This window comes from Macadamia integrifolia, chromosome 10 (genome assembly GCF_013358625.1).
Source record: "Macadamia integrifolia cultivar HAES 741 chromosome 10, SCU_Mint_v3, whole genome shotgun sequence".
NCBI classification, from domain to species: domain Eukaryota; kingdom Viridiplantae; phylum Streptophyta; class Magnoliopsida; order Proteales; family Proteaceae; genus Macadamia; species Macadamia integrifolia.
This window is the reverse complement of record NC_056566.1, coordinates 29,124,026-29,148,592: the sequence shown is the minus strand read 5'-3', so window position 1 is coordinate 29,148,592 and position 24,567 is coordinate 29,124,026. Positions and strand designations below refer to the sequence as shown.

Below are 24,567 nucleotides of genomic sequence, written 5' to 3'. Positions count from 1 at the left end.
ATAGTAAAGTAGTAGTTATACCGTGATCGGATGTTGGGAACCTCCAGAAATTTACTAAGAAGTTCAATCAGCTTATGAAGGATAAATCCCTGGGATATGTCTATATGGAGGCTCCTCTCCTGTGATTCAACATTGCCAACCTCTTGAGTTATTAATTTACATACGGAAGTTAGACATCCCCGAGCAGTCAAGAAGAGTCGCGCATCTTCAGATTCTGTCATCTTGAACAGTAATTCAAAATACTCTGCTGCACTTTCACCAGCAGAAAGAGTTGCCGGTAGCAATGACATGAGCAAATTTAACAATCTAAACCGCCTTGATGAACTCTGTCCACAAAGCACACTAATAAGGGTGCACATCTCTGACCTTATGGATTGTGAACACGCACTCAGTACCAACTCTGAGACCCATGAACCTAGCTCAAATGTTGACAAGTCACTCTTAGCTGTCCTTCTACAGGTATGGCGTTTCCATCTAAGCGCATACTTGAGAGCTAGGTAATCAGCCCTCTGGGGTCGAGACCTCTGGCCTGCTCCTTTGACTGCCTGAGATACTTTATACTGCCTCCTTACGAAATCAAGATATGAAGCCCCCTTCTCCCACTCAGAATAGCTCAACAGATGTATATCCTGAGACTTCTGGGATCCATCCCAAAGTTTCTCTGATGAATCTGTTACAGGCTTACTCCCACTGACCAAGCCAGTTAAAGATGGAGACAGATTTACATTATTACCATCCCTCACCTGAGGAATGGAGGCAGACTTTCCCACTCCCTGTTCTTTGTCTTCTGTGTCAGGTGTTGGTGGAGTACATGACTGAGATATTATCCTTAGACAGGGGAGAATAACATGCTCTGATATGGCAGGATGTTTAGCACCCATCTTAATGGAGGAAAATAATAACTGGAAAGCAACACGTAACCTCGATTCCCAGAACTCATCAGCCACAGAACAAGTTTCTGCAAGCAATAACAACTCTTCACGAGTGGCCAGAGCAATGTCCATGGAGCGATGATGTTCAAGACAGTACATGACTTTCTTCTGTATTAAACTGTTCAACTCAGACACTGCATTCGTGTCACCTTCAGAGAAAGCACAAAGTACTGCCCTAGCCTGAACACGAGCTGTTTTAGGGCCCTGATGAATATTATTTTCAAACAATTCAGATTGGATTCCAGCTGCAACAAGCTGCTTCTTACAATTTGGATACTTTGCTAAGACCTGTAGGAGCTCCAGACATTGCGTGACAAAAGTAGTGGCACAGCCATAGCAATTATTTGGCGATCTTGGAACTGAAAATCTTGATGCAGCCACTGAATCATCCGAACGCTTCTGATGCAAATAACTCATTAGGACCCTACGAAGCCCTTGAAGTGTCTGGACACTTTTGCTGACGGAGTCAAAAGCTGCCTTGCACTTCTCACCATATAGTACACCAAGAAGAGCAATTTTACGGTTTATTTTACAGGAAGGTCCAGGCAAAGAGACCATCATTTGCTGGACAGAGTCTTTTTGCTGTGAGTCAATTTCATTTTCACCAATGCTAGATACAAGCTTAAGCAAGGGTTTCTTGAAACCCAAAAGTTGTTGATACCTCCTGTGAGCATTTTCAGATTCAGATTCTATGGCAACCAATCCTTTCTTCATGTCTTCATCATTCTCCATGTTATCAAATGAGAAACTTGGTTTTGCCATGAAATTAAATTCAAAACGACCATATTTGCTATACCCACATTCATTGCAAAGAAAAGAATCCAGATTCTCATAATTTATATTACGGCATTGTCTGCATTGATATGCATTCTCATGGCAATTACCACAAATGCCATGCTTATCAGTGACAGAGCGGCTGCAACGGGGGCACTGCAAGGACTCAAGGGATGAAGCCTGAAGATTCTCATAGAAGGAGTCAAGCTCAATCATGAAGTTACATGCAGTGATGGGAATAGGGAACTCCACTTTTAACTCCGTTTGATTGAAAGCAAGGTGACAACTCTTAGCACGCTTCCACAAGGACCAATTGTTTTTCAACTCTGACAAGTCAGCCACTGGCCTATTGTTGTAGTACAGGTTCAAAACTTTCACTGATTTTGACTTTCGGGCATCATGTACATTCATAGTCACACTCTGGATGGTATAGCTCCCAGTACACTTCACAATTATACGGTTGTCAGTGAACTTTGTTTCAGATTTCAGACTTTCAAGCTTCATCCTGCTATATGGCACCTCAGGACAGCTACAAGCTACACAAGGCTCACTTTCCAGATAGTATCCATCAAAGTCAACTAGACCACTTAAGGTGTTATATATGCGCGAATTCGGATGGTTAGCCAACAGCTCATTCTGCACATGAAGTGTTTCAAAGATGCACCTTATGATATCAGGTGCCAGGCATCTGTTGAAAATTTCTGTATCCTGTTGCTTTGAAGTGCCATCAGGCACCTTCCCGAGCAGCCAGGTGACAAGTTCCGTGTACTCAACAATATTCTGACCATACATGGGCAGGGATTTAATTTTTTGCAAAAGAGCAGTTAACATGGTCTCCTTGAATGACTGCTTTCCATGATGCCAGATGCCATAAAGAACACACTTAGCTTCGACACGCACAGAGGTTGAGTTCCATTCCAGTAAAAAGCAATCGATGAATTGCCTCAATACACTGCCATCCTTGTCAATGAAGATTTGCACGGCCGACTCCATATCCAGATAAGACTTGTCCAAACCAGACTCAGATCCATCATCACTTTTCTTCTTCTTCTTTGAATCTACTGGTGGTGTACCTAACTTATTAGTACTTGTTCCTGCATCTCCCTCAGTTTTTTGCATGAAGGAGCCCATGTCTTTCCCTGTGTAGAAGGCCAAATTGAAAAGCTTAAGAGTCTGGATAACAGACTCTTCACCAAAATAGAATATTCCATTCATGAGAAAGGGCAGAACATCCCCATGCCTTGAGCAGTACTTTTGCCAATTCCGAGGCCTAGCAGCAGCTACTTCTGAAATAGAAGACAGGCATTTCACTAACTTCACACTTCTCTCATATGGGACAGGATTTTGAAATCCACCAGATTTATTAATGAGTTTGTAGAGCTTCTTAACTTCATTAGAGAACTGCCAAGAGTCTCGGACATTGTAATAATGAGTCTTGCTCCCACAAAGATGTAGAAAAAGCCTTCTTGCATACCTCCGTACAAATGTTGTGTGTGAGTTGTTGATGTAACTGCAGAGAACATCCTGATACCCATCAAGCTTCAAGTCCTTGCCAGAAGATGCTTTGGAAGCTTTATCTTTTTCCCCAGCCTTGTCTTGCTTTTCCGGTCGAACTAGGCTGTACAGAAGTCGGAAGGTGTTCTCCAACAATAGCCTGTGGTAGTCCATGAAAATATCTGTACGGTGAGCTTTTGCATATGAATCAGAAAAAAATGGAGAAAAGTTTCCAGCTGGTAGCTCTCTCCGAACTGTTAATAGAGCTCCGCATCCTGAACCAGGATTTAAGCTTTGGCCAGTTTCCAAATTAACATTTGGGGATTTGAAGACATGCACCAGCTGCTGCAAAATATCCATCAAGTAATTAACAAAAGCCTGCTGCCTAAGAGCGCTGCAGGCCCGAAGGAGCTGGGAAGCGAACTCATTTTTCTCTTGATCATCTGCGGAAGATGGAGCACCAGCTGAAGTGGAAGATGGAATCTGCACCATGCTTTTATCTTGTGTATCCGAATTGCCACTTGCTTTTGGTAGAGAACTATCGCTGCCAGGCTGATTCCAGTTCCGCAACATCAAAGTGAAGAACATGAAGACAAGGATTACAACTTCCCCAAAGGAAGAACGGGTTTTGGTTAAAAGAGGTTTGTTCAGATTGATTTCATCCAAAAACCATTTAATGAACTTCTCCAAATCCAAGTTTTCAGGGTTTGAGCCATCCATGAAAGGTCCACCCACTGCAGAAGATAGGCCATAGAACAGCTGCATAACAGGAATTGCCCGTACTCCAGAGGTCGTCTCCATCCATCCTCTTAGCTGTTCAATGAGCTCATGAAGAAGCAGAGAATTGACAGCTCGTTTCGAAGCAGAAATTGAAACTATTCTTTGATCAATCGCAGATGCAGGGAACTCTCCAGTTTCATTGGATTCCAACAAATGGATCGATGGAGAATTCTGCACATTAATGTCAGCTGTGACTGGCAACAAGTTTGTATCACTTAGATCATCCATGGAGAAATGAATTTCATTTCCATCTCCACCTAATGAATCCACTTCAATGGGAATCGCAGACATCGGGTGATCCCTAGAATGCGGTGGAGGAAGCCTATCTGCATCCAGTACTTCATAACAAGCCTCACACAGATCAAAATCTGGGCACACTGTACAATGCCAACGGCGTCGAAGTATTGGAACAGTAGAGCAACCATCACAGCAGAACTGAACAGATGAAGTAGTAGAATCTTCTTCAATCATGACCTGCGTATGTCCACCTGTAGCATTACCGATCTCAGAATTCACAGGAGCAGCTACTGAATTCTCTGCCACATCATCTGATGCTAACATAGTCTGCTTCGGAAATGGAACTTGCAATAATCTTGACGATATGGCCAAGCTGCAACACAAAAGGAATAAATCATTACCTATGAACAAAAAATTAAACTCCAAAAATGTGCTGAAGTATATCATGCAGAAAATGACAACCTGCTGGAGGTCTGAACAGCCTCATAAGGGGAAAAGAGTAGTTTCTTGAGTAACACAACAGCTGGTGCAACAGAGCGTCCAGCTGCACCATTCCCATGTAAAGCCAGGCATTCAGCATAATTATAAATGAGCTCCACAGTGGGAATAACAATGTTGTTTATAGTTTGTGTGTCAGGTTGCTCTATATCCAAAATTCCCCAAAGAACCTGCATTAATCCATCCACTACTCCAGGACCTACATCAGGTTGGAGAAAAACGTGTTATGTATATAACAGAAGAAGAAAATAATAAGGGGAGAGGGGATGGACAGTTCAACAACACAAATCATCATACTTGCATGCATATAGTATTATTAAGAAAAAAAACTTTCAAAACAATTTTGGTCAATTTTGGCTTTTATGCAGCAGAAAAATACATCACAAGAAAAGTTGCTTCATTTCAGGTCAGAAAATCCAGCAACCGCCAACTTAAACAAAAGAATGAGGAGAACAGGATGATTAATTTACAGTAACATGGTCCACAGATCCTAAATGAGATGAAATCAACAAAAAATTATCACATGGTTTTTATTTTGTTTCGAAACTTATTATTAGCAAGTTTTATCTTTCAGTCGTACTTCAAATAGACCAAATCATTCTTTCACTCGTACTAAAAAATAATCAAAAATATTATTATGTATTAAAATTCCACAAGATACAAGAAAGATGCACAATCTCTCTGATTGGCACCCCAGTGGGAAGCAGATGAGCGGTATGAGCCGCCCCAGCTGAAGCCGGTTTCTGAGCTGCCAGGGTCAACCATTGCCTGTTTAAGGCGCCTCGTTTTCCGCAAGAGATCGGGGGACAGGTTCCCCCAAGCCTCACCCGGGGGCCAGTCTTACTCAATTCAAGACCAAGAGAATCATCTGCCCAATATGCAACAGGGACTATGTCGAATAAAGAAAGTTAGAAAATGTTTGAAAATAACAAACAAACGTAAATGAAAGTAAAAATACAAATCTTTTTAAAGATAAAAGATCCAAAAACAAATAAAAAATGATTTTAATTAAAAATCTTAAAACAAAAAAGAAAAGCAAATCTATTACAATATAAGAGTCATCTCATATGTGTGCGAGTCCCATCTAAAGGTGCAACTGTGCAAGTGTTTTAGAAATATATGAACTAAGGTTCACAGAAAATTCCATCAGTGTAGATAGAAAACATGAATCTCATGGAACCACAATAATTCAGAAACATATTGAAGGGGCAGTCAACAAGATGAGATAGGGTATGAAAAGTACCATTGGTCTCCAGAAATGTGGCCAAGTTTGAGCGACGGTGCAATGCAATCTTTGAGACTGCACGCACCTGGGCAGTATACTCTTCAATTACCCATCCCGCTGTGGCACCACCTACTCCCAGCCTTGAAGCGAGGACAAGGGAGGATTTAAACACACCAGAAAGGCGCATGGCATCCTTAACCTAAGCAAAAAAAAATGGTAATCGGTAATTCAAGTGTAAATTAGTTAAGAAAGATCCAACTATTCAAACATTTAAAAGTCATAAGATGATTACATGATAGTATATGTCCCTTTTTGGGAACACAGCCTGCAGAACACAGCAAGCAGCAGCCTGCAATAACAGCTCCCTGTCACTTTCAAATATTGTCTCCAGTAACTGATTGCATTTGAGTTTGCTCATCTCCTGTTTTACTTCCTCAATTCCCAAAGATCCCTTAGATCTGCACAATGAATAAAACCTAGATAACAACTTAAGTCCATCCGCAACAACCTGCTCCTGAATTGAAGCAGAATGCATGGAATGACGCTTCTTCCCAGGTTCTACTACACCAGAACCAGAACCTAGCACATGTGCTTCCATATCCAACACTGCATCCATTTTCTCTTTCCAACCAAAATCATCCTTAGATCGGCCATACACTTCCAAGGAATCAATTCTGGGTAAAGCAGAACCGTTGAAGGTTGGGCCAACAGAGATTGTAAATTCTTCATCAGCAAGGAGTGACTCAGCAACAGTAAATGGAATATCATACCATGAACGCATGCCTTCATCCAGTTTGATGACTCTCTGGAAAATGGTAATATCAGAAGGAATATGATTTGCTGATGTATTGCCCACATGAATGCGGAAACCCACCATGACTATATCAGGATTTGGATTGGACACAGTTATCTGAGACAAATAAACACAAGAATTATACCCAAGAAGTTCAAATTATGGAATCCAGTTAAATACAATTAGCTTGCAAAGGCGATATACAATCATGAGTTCATGATAATATCTTTCATGGAAAGAGAGCAAATGCAAATGCCACAAACAAACAACGTTCACTTCCATGCAATAAAATAAGACAGAATCTAGTTCAGTATGTTCAGGAAGGGACAGCTGGTAAACAACAATGAGATTTTCATGGTAATGTCTGTCATGGACTCAAGGACCAAATGGCAATGTCACACAAAAAAAAATTTCATATCCATATGATCAGATAAGGTACCAACAAATTAAAATGATCTCAAAACAAAATTATATTATAGGCCTTAAAAATTTAAGGCATATATCCATGGCCAAGTTTGGCAGCACACAGGTAAGGCAAAATAAGATAGCCCATGAGTCTAAAATATGGAAGGCATTGAACACAACTAACTGGTGGCAATGCAATCATAAGCCCATTAAAGCCAAATAAGGAAGAACATGAACTAAATAGAAGGAATCAAGAATGCATTGCAATTTGCTGCGCCGGGGGGGGGGGGGGGGAAGCAGCAATGGAATCTTTTACCAGATTCAAATGAAGAGTAACTTCTTATCCTTAGGCGTAGGAATGAGGCAGAATCAGATGCAGATAAAAGGTCTAGAAAATGAATATAGTGTCTCCTACTTGTCAGCATAACCAGTTCGAAAGAAAGTAAAAAAGAAATATATCGTACACACAATCCAATGGTTATGATACAAGTAAGGAACTGCCCAAAGCAGAGAGAACATGTTGACTCAAAAAGGATTTTGATCTAATAGGAAGAAACATTTATTCCTTTTCTTGCAAGTGGAAGAATCTTATTAGGGTGATAAAAAGCCTGGAGAATGCCTACCATAATTTGCAAGGCACAATGCTCACTCAAGGTATTGAAATATGCATCCATCTTTTAGTTTATCATCTCTCTCACACAACATAAATTGAAAACATTTAAAAAGGACCCTTAATTAGGAATCCAACAGACACTCAGTAAGGTTAAAGATGCAGAACTCCAACAACAAGAGAAGAAAAAAAAGCATGCAATTTTGCGTCTGGATAAGTTTTTCTGCGGTTCAGGATTGGTTCAAGTTGGACTCAACTTTAAGTCCCCCATGAGTTAATGGATCATGAGCAAGGTTTAAAGTATCCCACCGTATCGTATCAGCCGATACGTATCGGTATCGGTGGGTATCGATATGAAACGGTGAGATACATCTCTTTTTTTTAAAAGTGTTACTGTAACCCACTGTATTGTGCAATACCATTGATACGTCTCGTAAAACCCCCATGTGCGTTCATTCTCAATCAAAACCTACAAAACCCAGGGAAAAAAAAATCCAAAATCCCCAACCGAGAGTGCTCCTAAGCCCCCTTAACCTGGTTGTTTGCCTAGATTTGAGTTGGGGCTTTCTATATACACTGAAAAACAATTCCAAGGGTGCCTAAAAACCAAAGATTGAAGGAGATTTCACAAAAAGGGGGGGGGGGGTTAGGTTTCTCAAGAACTTGATGTTTGTGTTTAGATCACTGTTTTTATACCTATTTTTTTGCTACAAACTGATGGATTTAGGTAAAACTAACCCACCCACAGCATCAAACTTTCAGCATTTGTAAAAATTCTTCATGTTTGAATCCCCCCCCCCAACATCTTCCACAAACCAAGTTCTATGGCTTTGGGAAAATTATATGTGATCTACATCAGATCTACTATGATGTAGACCTACTATGAGTGGGAGAGACATTACCATAATTATTTCAATTAAAGTCCATATTGTGCCAATGTTTGGTCGGTGCACAACATCATCCTAGCCGCCCATATTCCTAAAGACCCTTCCAGCATGAGCTTGAACCAGCCTGACACTCTTCATAGTATTAGACTATTACTACATGTAAGAAACCTCATGCTTTATAAAAATTCCAATCGTGTGCACTTAACTCATTATATGGTGTTCTCCATTTTAGTATTTACGCATGATACATGTTATATATTTCTTATTTATATATATATATATATATATTTTGCTTCAAAAGTGTATTTCCATGTGTATCATGACCATTTATGTGCATATTGTTAGCGTATCTTGCGTATTTCTAATACAATACAATACGTCTCTCAAAATCAACAGACCAATACAATACAATACGATACGATATGATACACGATACCGATTCTTTCAACCTTGGTCGTGAGAAAAGTGTTTGGGTTTTTCTATAGTAGAAGGCCATTTTATAAGCCCAAATATGAGGGAGTTGAGGCCTATGTAAAAGTAGGTGTTTGTTTCTATTTTCTTAGTTTCTAGACAATTTTTTTTTTCCTTTTCAAGAGTTAAGTGGTAATGGGACTTTCCTTAGCCTGCACACGCAGGGTTTCCTAATTCTGCTATTTCTTAGTTCCATAAATTAAGAGAAGGCCTAAACAACTTCCCCATGATTGAGATTCAAACATAGCTTCTGTTTGTTAGTTCTGTGAGATTCAGAGCTCCTTTGATTTGAGATGCAATGAAGCCCCTGGTGGGATGCCAAGGTAGGCAGGTGGGATTCCAGTTGAGGACCATGAACGAAGCTTGGTTCATATCCTCTTTTCTTCCATCTTCAGTGAATCAGGTCAATTTTTCTGCATTCTTTGTTCCTGCGCATACTAATTCTAGACCTGTTCTGTTGAGTTTAGTTCTTATTCTGTTAACTAGTTTCACTTCCGTCTAATCTTCAGTGACACTACTCTGTTTTCTGATTTACTCGAGCTTCCATTTCTGATTTCAAAACCAGAGTTATTGCATCAATTTTCAGAAAACCCTATTGGTATTCACCTTTTTTATTTTCCAGTTTTCTTAACTTCCTACCCTACCGTGTGACTAGCAAGTTTTCACTCCAGAGTCCAGACCTCCTTAATTTCAGTTTTGCTCGCATTGCTTACTAATCTGTTACTATCATTCTGAAGATCTGTTCCTGATCCTGGTTTCCAGTTTCTATTCTCTGTTCTTTACGAGTTGCTATTTCTGGAAGTTTCTAATATGAGCTTCTAATTTTTATAACTGGCTTCTGAACCTATGTTTTATTTCTGTTCTGTTGCTAATTTCAATCTCAGTTCCTATTTGCTATATTTGTTAGTTACTACCTGATATCTTGGGATCTGACCATCAGATTTGAATCATATTTTTAGGGATCGTTCTATAGACCTCTATATTTTTGGAGGGTAAGGATCCATGTAGATGGCCCCATGTAGCTATAATTCTCCTGACTTATTGGGCTCTCCTTCCTCTTACTCTCATCTTTCTCCTCTCACCCTTTCTTCTCTCCTCTCTCATCTTTGCATCTCTTTTGTTTGGACTTTTTTTCCCTATTTTGTTTTGAATGGATCCAAGTAGCCGACTCCATTAAGTTGGGATAAGGCTGAAATTGCTGTTGTTGGTTGTTGTTGTTGTTGTTTAGCCCTAACAGCCTACTCGACCAGATTTCTGGCCACATCAAACTTGTATGATCTTATTTAAATTATATCTCTCTTTGCAGGTTTATATTTCTCTCTCTGACTCTGGTTTATTGGTGTTCTGAACCCTAATGCCTAGGTGACTAAGAACTCTATCACTTAGCAGTTTGAAATTTAACTTAAAAGTACACAAATATTTTAGGATTGTGAATCAACAATATAATCAATTGAATTTTGAACTGAGTTTTGAAAATCACTGAAGTTCTGGACCTCTTTACATATCATATATCATATATCTCCTAGGGAACATTCAACTGATACTACTCCAGAGTCAAGCCAGTCAACTTGGAGCAGCACTGGGCACCGTGGCCCTACACTAAACTAATGTGTTCTTGACGCATTTTACAGACAACCCCTTCAAACTCTTACCTGGACATTTGATGCCCCGCCCCAAGGGAATACCCATGTCAAGTTGTCAGCACAACAAGACATGGGTATGAGTATGTGTCCAACACATATGCAGCAGAAAGAAACAGTTGTGATGAAGAAAATGAAACCTCTCTCTTTTTCAACATAAAACCCTTTCTGGTTTCTGCCACGCCAAAGTTTTGGGGATCAGATGGATCCAACCCCTTTCTTCAATCTTGGTATCGATTTTGCTTCATGGGGAATATAGGAGCACAAGGGGAAAACGAACTTAAGGCGTCATCTCAGGGAAACCATATTTGCTTTTTGAAACCCTAAAAGAATCAGAGATCCCAAATAAGCTGCACTACTAGCATGCACGCCATGTTCAGAGGTTATAGAAGATGTTGGATTCAATTTATAGATTTTATTCTCGGTTTCCACTACGAACATTTCATACCAATATTAGCCATGGCCAGCCTATATAATAGTGAAGATTCATTATATCTGAGTGGAGTACCAAAGAGTATTTTGAGGTGACATATGTACCCACTTTGTTACTTTCCCCAGCCAGTTTTCCTTTAACCCATTCTAATGTCCTTGACAATGTCTTTTTGTAATGCATGATGTAAGCTTGTTACCATTTAAGAATCCACCAACCAAAAACTAACAAATAAAAAACAGGATCGTGATGATGATATGCAGATACCTGCATGCTGAGGGGGAAAATGTGCATATAGTAGCATATAAAAGAACAAAATGCCATCATTACATAGACCCCAGAAACACCACATAACCAGATAAGAGAAACGAAAAGCATTCACAAATTCTATAAGGGGAGAAGGACAGCATGTATGATATAGAAAACCAAATTACTGTGTATTGTATGCATGAAACACGATAAAGAGCCATAAGAAGTGATTTTTTTTTTTTCTTTTTTTTGGGGGGAGGGATGTTTGGGGGGAGCTGGTTTTCACAGAGAATGATTACCTTAAACCCTGCAGGGCTAGGACTTTCAAGAAAACCATCGTCTGAGGCCAAGCTTTGCTTAGTTCCTTCAGAATCACTGTTTCTGATAGCATCACCACTGAGTTTCACATCTGCTGTGATGCAAACTGTTCTCTCAAAAAAATCAAGAGGAAACTCTGGATTTACACTAGCACAAGCTTTACTGCTAAGAATGCCAGATCCCAATTTTTTTGCTTGATCTAAAGTCACAGTTGCTCCACTATCAGCACCTGCTGGAACATGTGAGTAGATATGAAGGCTTCCATCGTCATGTAAAAGAATGCAGTGAGCTTTATTTTTGGATAAGGGCTTGTAAGCCGTTATCCCAACCAAAGGCAATGTGGCGCCTACTGTCTGCCTCATGTTCTGTGCAAGCAACTCTTGAGAACCCATTGATATGCAGAGTGCAGCATTTGATTTCACATTTGAGAAGCAAACAAATAACCCACTACCAGCCAGCAACTCTTTCAAATGGTGTAGTCCCGCTGGTTTCAACTTACCATCTTGTTCACCCTCGTACACAGCAGATACCTCAGTCAGAGATGTTGCATTAGCATCCAACCGGCCAATCAAGGTTGTTCCATCTTGATATGATACAAAAAGTACTCTATATGTTGTGGAAAAATACAAAGACAGGCCCTTTGACTGGATGTACTTATCCTCAACCTGGATTACTTCTTTCAATGGTTTGGCCCCAACATCACCTTCAATCTGCAACTCCAGCCTGAATAAGCATCCACGTTCAGACAGAACAAGAAGAAATACTCTTTTTTGAGGAGCAACAACCAGTGTTGCATCCACAATCAAATCATCAGACAACATGAAGTAGTGCACGGGGCTGATGTTATCCTGGGATAGATCATATATCTTGACAAACATGTTGGTGACTACCATTAGTTGGACCTGAGAACCTGGAACCCAATCAATTCGTCGTATATAAGCACCTTGCAATGCAAGTTCAATGGGTAGACGGTCAGTCACCTCACCACGATGATTCACAGTGAGAATTTGGCATTCCTCGTAGCCTGCCACAGCAAGATAATTCTCCACAACAGGGTTAAATAAAAGATGCACAACTTCAAAGCGAAGAACATTCTTAGAAAGAGGCTTAATGTTGGTCTTATCTGCAGTAACTGGTGCAGAAGCCTGCCCTATAAGCTGATCAACATCAAATATAGAAACTTTGTCGCCCTCTCCAGTGGCAAGTCTGCCTCGAATACTGACACTAAGCAAAGACTTCATGAGAGAACCACTGGCTAGATGTGATTTGAGTTCCCTTGCATTTGAATAATCTGCCTTTATCTTCATGTCCAGCGATCCACTTTTATATGCCTTTTTCAATTGCAGAAGATTAACACTATAAGAAAGCATCTTATCATCACCCAGAAGTACTTTCTTATCTTTCGAGAGGTTTGAATCTCGACCACTAATTATTGAAGGCAACAGTTTATTACAAAGTTCAAGCACCCGACCCTCCACATTAAGCTCTTCAAGTAAAGCTGGGATTCCTTCTTGAACCTCTCCTGGAATAGATAACTTGAAAGAGTTGTCCATGTCTACATATAAATCATCGTCCAAATCCGAATCACTGTCTGGAAGTTGATCTCCATCATCTGAGAAGGGCAAGAAAGACTGAAAATTACCAGACCCACGAGGTGGTGCACTATTGCTTCCACTGTACTTGCGGGGCTTCAAGCATTGACAACTGCTTCCTCTGACTCCCCCAGCACCACAATCACAAAAAAAGCGACTTGAACGGGAATAGACAACACGATGCCCACGATGACAAACCTTGGCACAAACAGAGCAACAGCCTTTTGAAACAGTTAGATCACAAGTGTAACAAAAATACCAGTGCTGTTCCATAAAATTGCTACCACTAGATGTAAACGTGCAGACTTTAGAGGCCAGTGCCCTTTCACTGTTACTCTCCTCCTCATCGTCTTTGTCTATGCTAGCCAGATCACCATCTGATGTACCATCATCCTCATCTTCATCGACTGATGTAGCATCACAATCAAGGGATGCAGACCCCCTTTCTTGATTTGCAGAAAGAATTAAAGTCTCTGAGTTTTTTCTTGGACCTACTGGTCTTGAAACCACAGATCCCACCCCAAGACTATTGCTAGATGAATGCTTTCCAGGAAACTTATCCAGTATGTTCTTCATAGCCCCACAACCACTCAAAACAGAGCCAAGAAAGCCAAAGAGAAACTTCAGCCCTTGAACATGACTTTCATCAGCAGCCAATTTATCCATCAATATCACTGTCTTCTTCAGAAGCTGCTTCATCGAAGATTCCCCGTTAGAAAGTTGAACAATAAAATAGAAGTAGGCTTTGGCAGTGTGAATATCATAAGACATAAATGCAATATCAAGCGACATCAGCATGGCTTCCATAAAATGATTGTGAAGTTCTTCTCTTGATTGCACGTCCGAAAACCGAGTAGTGAGACTTGTAATAAAATTCATGGTTGATTCTCTGAGTGAAGTCGTGATGCTAGCCGAAGGTTCACTGGTACATCCTAAGAGCCTCTTTTCCAACCAATTGGATAAGCTTGGCAAATCCATTCTAATGAACTTCTTTTGCACATCCTGTTTGAGACCAGGACAAAGGTCTCCAGATAAAAGATCAACCAAGAAGTTAAAAACCCTCACATTAGCTCCTTCAGAGTGATATTTATCCAACGCATCAATGAGAACCAATAAATTGCCACGTTGCCCACCATAAAGCTCCTTGGCTTGCTCAGAGACATCTCCATCTCCACCCAGATAAAATTTGAAGACAACTGCCTTTGAAGGATCCTTCTTGAGATCCTCCATGGTATCAACAGTCTTAATAATTATCCATTCACGGGTATCACCATCAACTTCTCTGGAGTTGATGTCCCTTACTAACCCTTCCATATGCTTCAATAGAAACAAAGAACTATAGTCCAACCATTCTGGACATGCACTCAAACTATGAAGAATAGCTTCACATTTTGCATGAAGGCAGTGAAAGATCTTGTCAGACTTGACAGTCATTACAGAATCAAGAAGTTGTTGAACCACCTCAGCCTCAAGAGAAATATTCACCCCTGCTTCTTTGATTCTGAGCAAACTATCTAAAATGCATACAATTTCCTTTATAATCAGAATACTCGAGAGAAGAATTCCACTGGCAGCTTGAGGATAAGATGGAAAACCATGTATTAGACATCCCAAAAATATTTTCATCATATTTCCTGGTCCTTTTTTTGTAATGACACCATCCAACTTAGACAAGAGATTGTAAACAGACTCCACCTGGCAAGGATTCAACCCACTTTTCTCAAGAAGCTCATCCTGTGTGCATTTGTCAAATCCCGTGTTTTTAAGAAGCAGCAGAGGTGAAAATCTGTAGACTTGGGAACTGCTACAGTCAAAGGTTGAAAGAAAAGCTTCTTGAAGAACCTGCAAATATCTCTTTAACAAAGATGACAGTACCTTGAGTAGCCATGAAACCTGATTATCCTGAAATACAGTACCAACCAGGCTTTCAGCAAGAGTGAAAAATTCAGCATCCTTGGATGTGTGCTCCATCCAGAGATTATCTACTCCAGGGATAGCGTTCTTTACAGAATAACAACAGATACCAGCTTGAAGCAAGGATAGTACAAGAGACAACAATGCTCCACCCCTCAAGAAATCCCAGTCAATTTCAACAATGTCATCTGCTTTAGAAACAGCATCAAACTGTTTAAGCAAACTAACTACGACTCCTACAAGGCTCTCATCTTTGCCAAGGGCACCAGAGTCACTTAAAAGTAAATGACTGAGGAAAAAGAAGTATTCCATGTATGAAATATCAGGAATCTGCAACTTCTCCCTGAGAGGAAGCACATGGCCCAAGACCATGGCAGAAGTATCCCAACAAAGTAAGAATATGTATCTTTCAAGTATGAGGTCTTCAACTGTTTCAGCTTTTCTACCTCTCCAAAAGCCCATAATCCATGAAAAGGAGTTATATACATCATGAAAACTCAAGCAAAAACGTTCACAGGCCAGATCATCTCTGCAGACTAAAGCAGGAAAGGAGGCAACATCAATCAGCTGGTCAAGCAAGCCGCTAATGGCAGAGTCTTCTTTAACAACTTCACCCATTATATTCTCTACTACGATGGATGTCCATGACAAAAGATGATCATTTACATGAGTAGAAAGGGCAGGTCCAGTAAATGAGGCTACTCTTAACTTGGATTTCAAGTCCCGTAGTAACCATGGCGGGCAAGTAGATGGGTAAGATAGGATATGACGCAGCACCAAAACCAGCCTTGAAACTAGCAAAGCCCAACATGATAATTGCATGCTGTTAAATCCAGCTTTAGGAGCATCAATTGCTCCTAGTGAAGAAAATACAAAATTCACCAGAGGTGCCTTTGCAGTATCAGGGGTTAAGTGGAATGCCATAAGGAGAACCTCAATGTGAAAAATACAAGGAAGAGTTCCAAGAAGTTCCTTAAGGCTGGGACATTTTGACTCAATATTGTTTGCCTTCGCAATGATAAAATCTACATATCCCTTGTAAATTTTGGTTGTCAACTGGCTACCAGCCAAGCCAACCCCACAAATAAGAGTCTGAGCTAAGAGTGCAAGAGTATGATCATTGTATACAAAGACACCACTCTGCACGGTCAGGATTTGATCAACAAGGTCTTCTTCAAGCGAACCAGACAATGCATGGCGAATGAGAAGTCCATGCAAGAGCTCGAAGCAGATCTCATTAATATGCCCGAACTTTCTTTGTGAAGGAAATCCTGCGCCACTCTCAGAAGCCTTTTCCTCTGCCAAACAGGCTTGGCAGTTGAGTATGGTAAGTAATGAAACTATATGGCTCTTGTTGAGTTTCTTGCAGGCATCCTCATAAACAGAATTACTCCACTCAGCAGAAAATATGAACACTTTTATAAAGTTTAACAGTTCTGTTGCAGCTTGAAGTGGCAAGTAGCAATAACTGGAGAAATTAACTGCCACAGAAGGTTGATCATGCCCATCCGTAGATCCAACAGTACGCCCAGCTTCAGAGAAAAGGTCTCCAAAAAGGGCTTCATCTTCATGGCAAACTACACTCTCGGATTCAGAGCTGCCACCTGTTTTTGTACAACTGGAATATGATCTGTCTAATTTTGCCCTTACCTTCACTCCTTCTGAATGGAGGAAAAAAGCAAGATGAATTAAATCATCTAACCACTGACGCGAAGAAGAAAACATTAGCTGCAATAGTTCCTCACATCTGTACTTTCTGAGCAAAGAGACCTTCTCTGAACAAACACAGCATGACGGATCATTTATCGCAGAGCCAGTGCTCCAATCTAAGCGTCTTGTGTCAAATTTCTCCTTCAAGTCAAAAGATAGCGAAGAAGCATACTTTTTAACCTCCCCAATGAGGTTCAAAAACTGGACAACACTTCGAGGAGAATAAACCAATGGGGGTTTTGGGGTAGCAGCAGATTTGTTGCATCTCCATACACTGGAATCCAAAATTGCCAACATAGAAGCAACAACGCATGTCCGGATATTCTGAAAGATGTTCCCATCACAGAAAGTAACTTGAGAAAAATGAAGAAACTCTTCCAAAAGTGAAATTATGATGCTCTCATAAGTATTTTCAGCAGAAGAGAAGTAATTCACAAAATCAATATTTGGTCTGAAAAGCCTAGGCAGTGCATCAGCATAGGAAGCAACTGCTTGCAAAATGTCTGCATCATACTCGATGTATGGGATGTTCTTCACAATATTCCCAAGCAACTTCAAAATTCTTAAACTGAAGGACAGTTTTGGGAGAAAATTTACACACTCTGGCTGTTCATCATATGAGTTTGGTGGCTCAAGCAGGTTTTTAGAAAGCATAATGAGGCGCGGTATGCATCTCGCATGAACAACTGCCCAATGTTGAGATAGGAAAATCATGTTATTCGAATCCTGGTGGAAAGCAAGTTCAGTAAATCGTGGTGCCTGACCATCAGGTTGCAGAAATTCGGAAGCTAAAGTCATCAGAACCCGATCCATTGGCTTCTCTTCCCTTGAGCAATTGAACCCTTCTCAGCAAAAGCCATAAAAATTTCATGTCAGCAGCTATTAAAAAATAAGAACAGGAATGCCAAAAAAATTTAATTACTCTTCCAAAATAATAGTCCAATTTGGGTTTCATGAAGAAAAAAGTAGTCCACTTCGGGTTTTTTAAGTGTTCCAAAATAATTGTTCACTTCTAGTATTTGATGCATAAGTTTCCATTGCTTTCCCATTTGTAAACTTGGAATCCAAGCTAGAGCTGAAGGTCAAACTTGGAATATAAATCATAAAAAATGGTAAGTCAGAGAATTGATAACCATTCCTTCAAATGCGTGTTTTTTAAAGTGGACTATTATTTTGGAACAAGAGCAATGAAGAACTCAACATCTAGGCTTAGGATACCTTGCAGACTGCATCTAGTGTGGTAGTCCAACTCCACACCACCAGATTTAACAACCACAGGCAATGGTTCTACAAGCGAACTTGCAGAACAAGGCTCTGGCGTTTCAGTTTCCCTGTTCATTTCATCAACCAGTGCCAACTCCAACAGTTCTACCACATTATTCTGCAAGTAGTATGAAAATTCAGCACAGGAATGAAGCCCAAATGAGTGCAGAGACAAAAAGCTTAGAAAAAGTATTAACCTTGATACACAGCATGCTGTATAGAACTAAAAGCCTACAACAATTCATGAGGGAAAAAATCAACTTAAGAACCATATAACCATAACATTAAGTTCTACATAACATTCCAACAATTAAGAAGGGACTTTCAATTCGTGGACCCAATGCACGAGGCTCCAGCCACTATGGGGTCTAGGGAGGGTCATAATGTACACAACCTTACCCCCCGCTTCGCGAAGAGGCTGTTTCCCAATTCGTTTCTGCGACCGCTAAGTTGCAATGGAGCAACCTTACTGGTGCGCCGAGGCCCACCCTCTAAATGCAGGCCATAGATGGAAAGGTTCACTGCTAAAGATTTAGAGATCAATGGCACACCTCAGACTATTCCCCTTACCAAACCAGATAGGTTTGGATCAGCCAACCAAACCTATTGATCCACCTGACTGAGATAGGGCAATCAGGATCTGTAGCCAACCCATCTAGTTGGGGTAAGGCTTTATTTTGTTGAGTTGAGTTGTAGAGTCATGATCAAGATCATCCAGTCCTTAAAAGTTACTACTGTTGAACTGTTATAATATCTTAGGAGTTCTTAGCAGTTGGGAATTTCTGCAACTACAGAATGCATATACACCAAATACTCTAACAACACATATAAGTGCAGGAAACACCAGTCTCTTGTCGGAAACTGATGACAAACACAAACTATCTCAAGCCAAAAGGTAAACTCTTCTGAGATTGTTGGGCCTAAATTGAACATGGGAAGGAGAATACTGACCCACAATCAAACTAAAAAAAAACGAATGATGAACCTATCAACAAGAGAAAAAGATAATGAGGGGGAGAATGTCAATCATTTTTCAGCACATGCAGAAGACATGGCCTTCTACCACCTTGCTATGACGCATTATACCAGAATTGTAATTCTGGGACCTGTACGAAGAAATTTTAAGTGACTAATAGGAACCTGGAAGATAAGTTATCAGTTTTTCAAGGATGCCTTGCCTTTGTCAAAGTAACTGTATGGAGCTTCCTCGTACTCTCTCTGACAGTAGTCAAGGTGTCGGCCAAAGTGAAATAAGGGTGCATAATGCAGGAATAGATTACAAGTAAACAACCCCAGTAGTTTATAACCCCAAACAAGACAAATAGGACACACCAACTAACTTGATAATAACCAGAAATAGGACCAGGAAACAAAGAAATAAAATCATCAAATAAACCCCCAAAGATACAATACCCATACAGGAGCAAAACCAGCACAAAACCCAACCCGATAGGAGAGAGAAAGACCTGCTATAGAGCTGGAGAGAGAGAAGTGCGGCCAGGTTTGTAGGGCTGCAATTGAGCTGCACTCTTGGGCATAGGTAGTCCCTAGGGAGGGTACAAAAACCTAAAAAAAGTATAGACTTCTGATGGCCAGATGTTGAGATCATTACCTTCTTGATTTTCAGACCTAGGAGAGTGAAAATTGAGAAGAGTTCAAGAACAGGAACTCTTTGCTGATCGATTATGGCTCTTGTAATGCTGGACAGAATTGGCTCTTCCTGAAGGCTTCTTGACAATAACAGTGAACAAAGGAAATTAATTGAATGCTGAAAACAAGAAGAAACAAGGGAATGTGGGAGAGAAAGTGGCTATCTCAGCCTGGGCTTCTCACCCACAACCATCTCAGCTGCTCTAAGCAATAAACTGCAAATTATCTTTATTCAAATCTGAAATTGTAGGAACTAGTTTTCAAATAGGACTAGACGCTCCTAGCAGGACTTGGACTCATACTAGGACTAGGACTAGGACTATAACTCCAACATGGAGTAAGTAACTAACTAGTCATTCACTAATAGGGAAACCTAAACTTACTCAAATTGAAATAACAAAGAAAATAGACTCAAAACAGGACTCTAACTAGACTAATGAATTAAATCCCGTTTTCCTACTTTTTACCCATATTTTAGGCTCATTAAAGTGGCTCATTACAAAGAAAACTCATGGGATCAAAGGCTCAACACATATATAACCCAACCCAAGACTTATTTGCAATAAAAGAAGCTCATTCAGTGACTTATCTGCATCAGCACAACAAGCAAAGAAAATTTTCTCTTTTTTTTCGGTGGGGGAAGAAGGGGGAACAATTCTTTAGAAATGAAGATGAACAGTATTCATGGTAGATAAGACTTCACAATAGTCAGAGGGATGGGAACCTTCAAACCTTTCTTGTCCTTCAAATTTATAATTGAGACCTTTAATCCTATTCTTCCCTTCTTTGTTATTCCCTCCTCTGTTTTCTTTTCAATCTTTCCCAATCCAATTCATTGGAGTTAGCAGTAGTGGAGTGAAGTTCTAGGAAAATACGCCATAGAAAATCTACGAGATTTTATATAATCTCAAGACCCAGAAACATACCATCTCTGATGATGTCTATCATTTTCTGCAGGACCAAGAATTTCGATCATTTTCAAATTGTGTGCCATATTAACCAAACACTCCCATTTCAAGCATAAAGAAAAAGGCAAAAAAAGTTTTTGCATGATTTCGATCAGGAAAGACCTTAAAAAAAAAAAAACAAATGTAATGCCAGTAAAATGATATAGAGAAGTTAGGGTGTAGACATGGTTCAAGGTTTCCACCGATACCATCGAAATTTTCCACATTTCGACAATATCCCATAACTCCGATACCAAATACCATGTGAGTTTTAAAAGACTGGTTTCCACTGGTATCGACCGAAATGTGGGAGCTTTTGAGTGGACCAATGTGTCACCCTGTATAAAACCTTTTTAAATGGAAAACCAAGCCTTCATATTACAAAATTTCAATCCTCTCCCACTATTTCCTCTCTACGAAGTGGGATACTTGAAAAAACACTCAAGATTTTAACCTTGTGCCATCAAATCTTCATTTTATGCCTGAATCTTGGACATTCACAGAAAATCTACCCAAGGGAGGGAGCTTGGACTAAAAAGGTAAAGCCCCTCTTCCCCAAACCTTGTGTGGCATCCTTCAAAAGCACCAATTCATTTGGTTATATGGTAGGTATGGACAGTATGGTGGATCTTCTACTTCATTTGGACAGAAGGATAGTTCAGGTGGTGGCTCATCTTTTGTTGACGGTATCTTTGAGTATCCATTCCAACCTTGTGTGCCACATACACATCCTATCACTGTGACTTGAGCCATTCCCTAGGCTAGGATACCTAACTAATTTGATGCATTTTATAGATGGGTAGTGATGGACTACCCAAACAATTGGGCCCAAAACATGTCATGGGACTCATATGTGATGCATTTAGAGGAGCACCGACGACATCTGCAATGGTATGCAGCTCGTGGACTAGAACCGCCTAGACACTCTACTTGGAGTTGAGTGTTGAGTGTTGAGTGACTTGAGTCACAATTATGTAATATTATTATTTATTTTGGATCCTTTACGTTTTTTTTTTTTTTTTTACTTTTAATAATGTATTTCACATTTTTAGTTAGTAATTTATATATGCACTTATGTAATATAGTTTCAATCAACGACTAAATTTACATTAGCAAACTTCGGCCAACACCACAAGCATGACTTAGGTGTTTTTTCCATGAAACTAATTATGTGAATGGGTTAAAAATGTTTAAAATAGGAAGTACACAAAAAATAGACAAAAAAGCACATTTTGGGGGTCGAAACCAAAGTTTCCACCAAACCAAGAAAATTTCCCTGGTTTCCTCGAAATTTCCCATATTTCGACCAAATTTTCGGTCTCCCCAAGGGTCAAAACCCGATATTTTGAACCTTGGGTGTAGATATGAAGTGAAAATTTCAGGACAATATATTGATCAGTTGTCAGTCAATAACTAAAGTTTCTAGAATTCTAGCATCTATGCAGTAACCTCCAATCAAAGTTGTCAAGGCGGTGCCTAAGGCCTTGGATGCCTAGCCAGGCACCTTGTTGGTGTCACCTTGCATGTAGACCCCTTCCAAGACCATGGGTCACCGAGATGCCATGACAACTATGCCTACAATTCAAAGGATAACGAAAAGAAAAGGAGTAGGCTTCTCATATCATTCAATAACCTCGGAGTTATTTCAGTTAAAACACTTATGAGACGTTCTTCTTTGGTTCCCTAGGGGATGCTTAGGCAAGGATTGGGTATTTTCTCTCATTCGTCAGCCAACCAAACTTTTTCCGACATATATAGAAACGATTCATACATAAATGGGTAGCCAGGAACAGGAAAAACCATTGGATGAAAACACCTCCCCCCACCCAAGGAGAGCTGATTCAAGTCGCTTTCCAAGGAGACCAAGATCATGTGATTCCTAGGTGTTCCAGGTGAGACAAGATCTTGAAATTGCTGTGTGCTTTGGGAAAATATGCTAAATTTACTAAGAAGGTTTTATTCTGTGACAGGAATCCAATGTTTAGAAGTTTAGGTCAATAGAGAGTTTTAGGTTAGTTTTCACTTTGGAGTTCCTATTTTCTTTATTAGGAAACTCCTATGGGTAATTTTGCAATATGGATCAAACTATATAGTTTTGAGGGCCACAATTCAACATATTGTGAAGGAGTTACTAATTCAAAGGTTTCTATTTTTCAAAGCATTGTAACCTCTTAAGGTCAGAGGGCTGGCAAAACTTAAGCAGCTGAATTGTTATTTGCACTAGAAATGGCTTCTTCTTTTTCTTTTTTTCTTTTTTTGGGGGGGGGTTAAAGTTGAGTTGTTGCTCGACTATGTGTTTTTGTGGCAGATTCCCTTGAGTTCTAGTGTTGGTTATATGTTAGAATAAACCTAGTTAAGCTGCAGCCTATCCATTCCTCTCGTTCTTTTCCTTTTCCCTTCATTTTCTTCTGTTTAGTATTCGCGTCTGATAAATGTGGGACACTTTCACTCCAATCAATATAACCCGAAGGATGACAAAACCACATTTGTTTCAAAAATATATACTAGAAACCCAATTTCCAAACGTAACAAAGTGATCCATGGAATGGTCGAAGCAGTAATTAATCAGAACAGTTCTAGTTTGACATTAAAATAATCAAATGTTGGATGACAACCATTTTCCTTAATCAAGTAATAAAGCTTGAAATTACAATTATTACTTTAACACCTCCAAACCACCATAAACACACACATGTTCAGGCAAACATCGTAACCCACACCTTCCCAACTTCATCTGAATCAGGGACTATTACCAGCCATAAGAAGGGTAATCCCTGAACCTAAGCAGTAGCAGGGCAGCTAACAAGTAGAAAACATCAAGAAATCCAGATCTTCATAGGAAAAAATTCACTGCAGTTCGGATATTCGGTAAAAATAATGTCTAAAAACCACTAAATCCCTTTCAGCATGTACATACAGTTACGTATTTATGCAGCACAACTACAGTGTAAATGCAAATTAAACCTTAACAAGTGATCGAAGTCTAACAACTTCCTCAAGACGAAGAAAACCAACAAAGCTCATCTTTACTTTAAACTCACAAAGAAAGTAACGAACCTGAAGGGATAAATCATTACTGCTAGAAGTCAGCTTCTCCAGACAACAAGAACAGAACTCCAAAGACTCCTGAACGATAGCCACAATTATCGGCTCCGCATGTTCAACTGCTCCTCAAACCACAAAGAAAACAATCAGATTAAGCGTAATTTGGAAAAAAAAAAAAAAAAAAAAAAAAAAAAAAAAAAACTGATAAAAAAGAAGAGAAAGGAATCCAGTACGTGAAAGAGATCGAATCGCTGTAACAATTGACTTTGCAATCGACACCACTGATTTAATCTGCGAGTGATTCCAACTTTCCAGACCTACTCTTTCATCACCGATCTCCGCATTTCCTTGTTTAAGGATCAAATAGAAGTTCTCCAAACCAACTTTGATTGAATCAGAGCGAAATCTCTGAAAGAAATCCTTCGGTGCCTTCTCTTCGAAGAGAAACTCCACGAGTTTGGCGATTTCAGCCATGACTGCTGAACAGTGAGGATTATCGATTGGTAATTAATGCATTGGAACTGAATTTATATTGATCGGAGATGTAAAATAAGGGATTAAATAAAAATAAAAACCCTCAAGAAACAAACGATGCTAAGGTTTATAGAGATTTTCCGGAAGTTTTAAGGAAGGTTTAAGCGGATTAGGATATTTAGGGGCGGTGGAGGGACCGAGGGACAACTCACAAGTCACAATTGAGTGG

At 39.9% G+C, this 24,567-nt stretch overlaps 1 protein-coding gene across 2 annotated transcripts in view; it reads right to left on the bottom strand.

The window, feature by feature from the left end:
- Positions 1–24,567, bottom strand: part of LOC122092140 (auxin transport protein BIG) — a 31,610-nt gene extending 7,043 nt beyond the window's left edge. For both annotated transcript variants that reach the window (XM_042662469.1, XM_042662470.1), the window contains exons 1-8: positions 24,098–24,567; positions 23,877–23,983; positions 18,178–18,340; positions 11,725–17,801; positions 6,233–6,850; positions 5,959–6,139; positions 4,680–4,914; positions 22–4,590 (exon numbers count right to left, since the gene is read on the bottom strand). In XM_042662469.1, the coding sequence (XP_042518403.1) occupies positions 22–4,590; positions 4,680–4,914; positions 5,959–6,139; positions 6,233–6,850; positions 11,725–17,801; positions 18,178–18,340; positions 23,877–23,983; positions 24,098–24,338 (12,191 nt within the window). In that variant the 5' untranslated portion in view covers positions 24,339–24,567. The remainder of the gene's footprint in view (positions 1–21; positions 4,591–4,679; positions 4,915–5,958; positions 6,140–6,232; positions 6,851–11,724; positions 17,802–18,177; positions 18,341–23,876; positions 23,984–24,097) is intronic.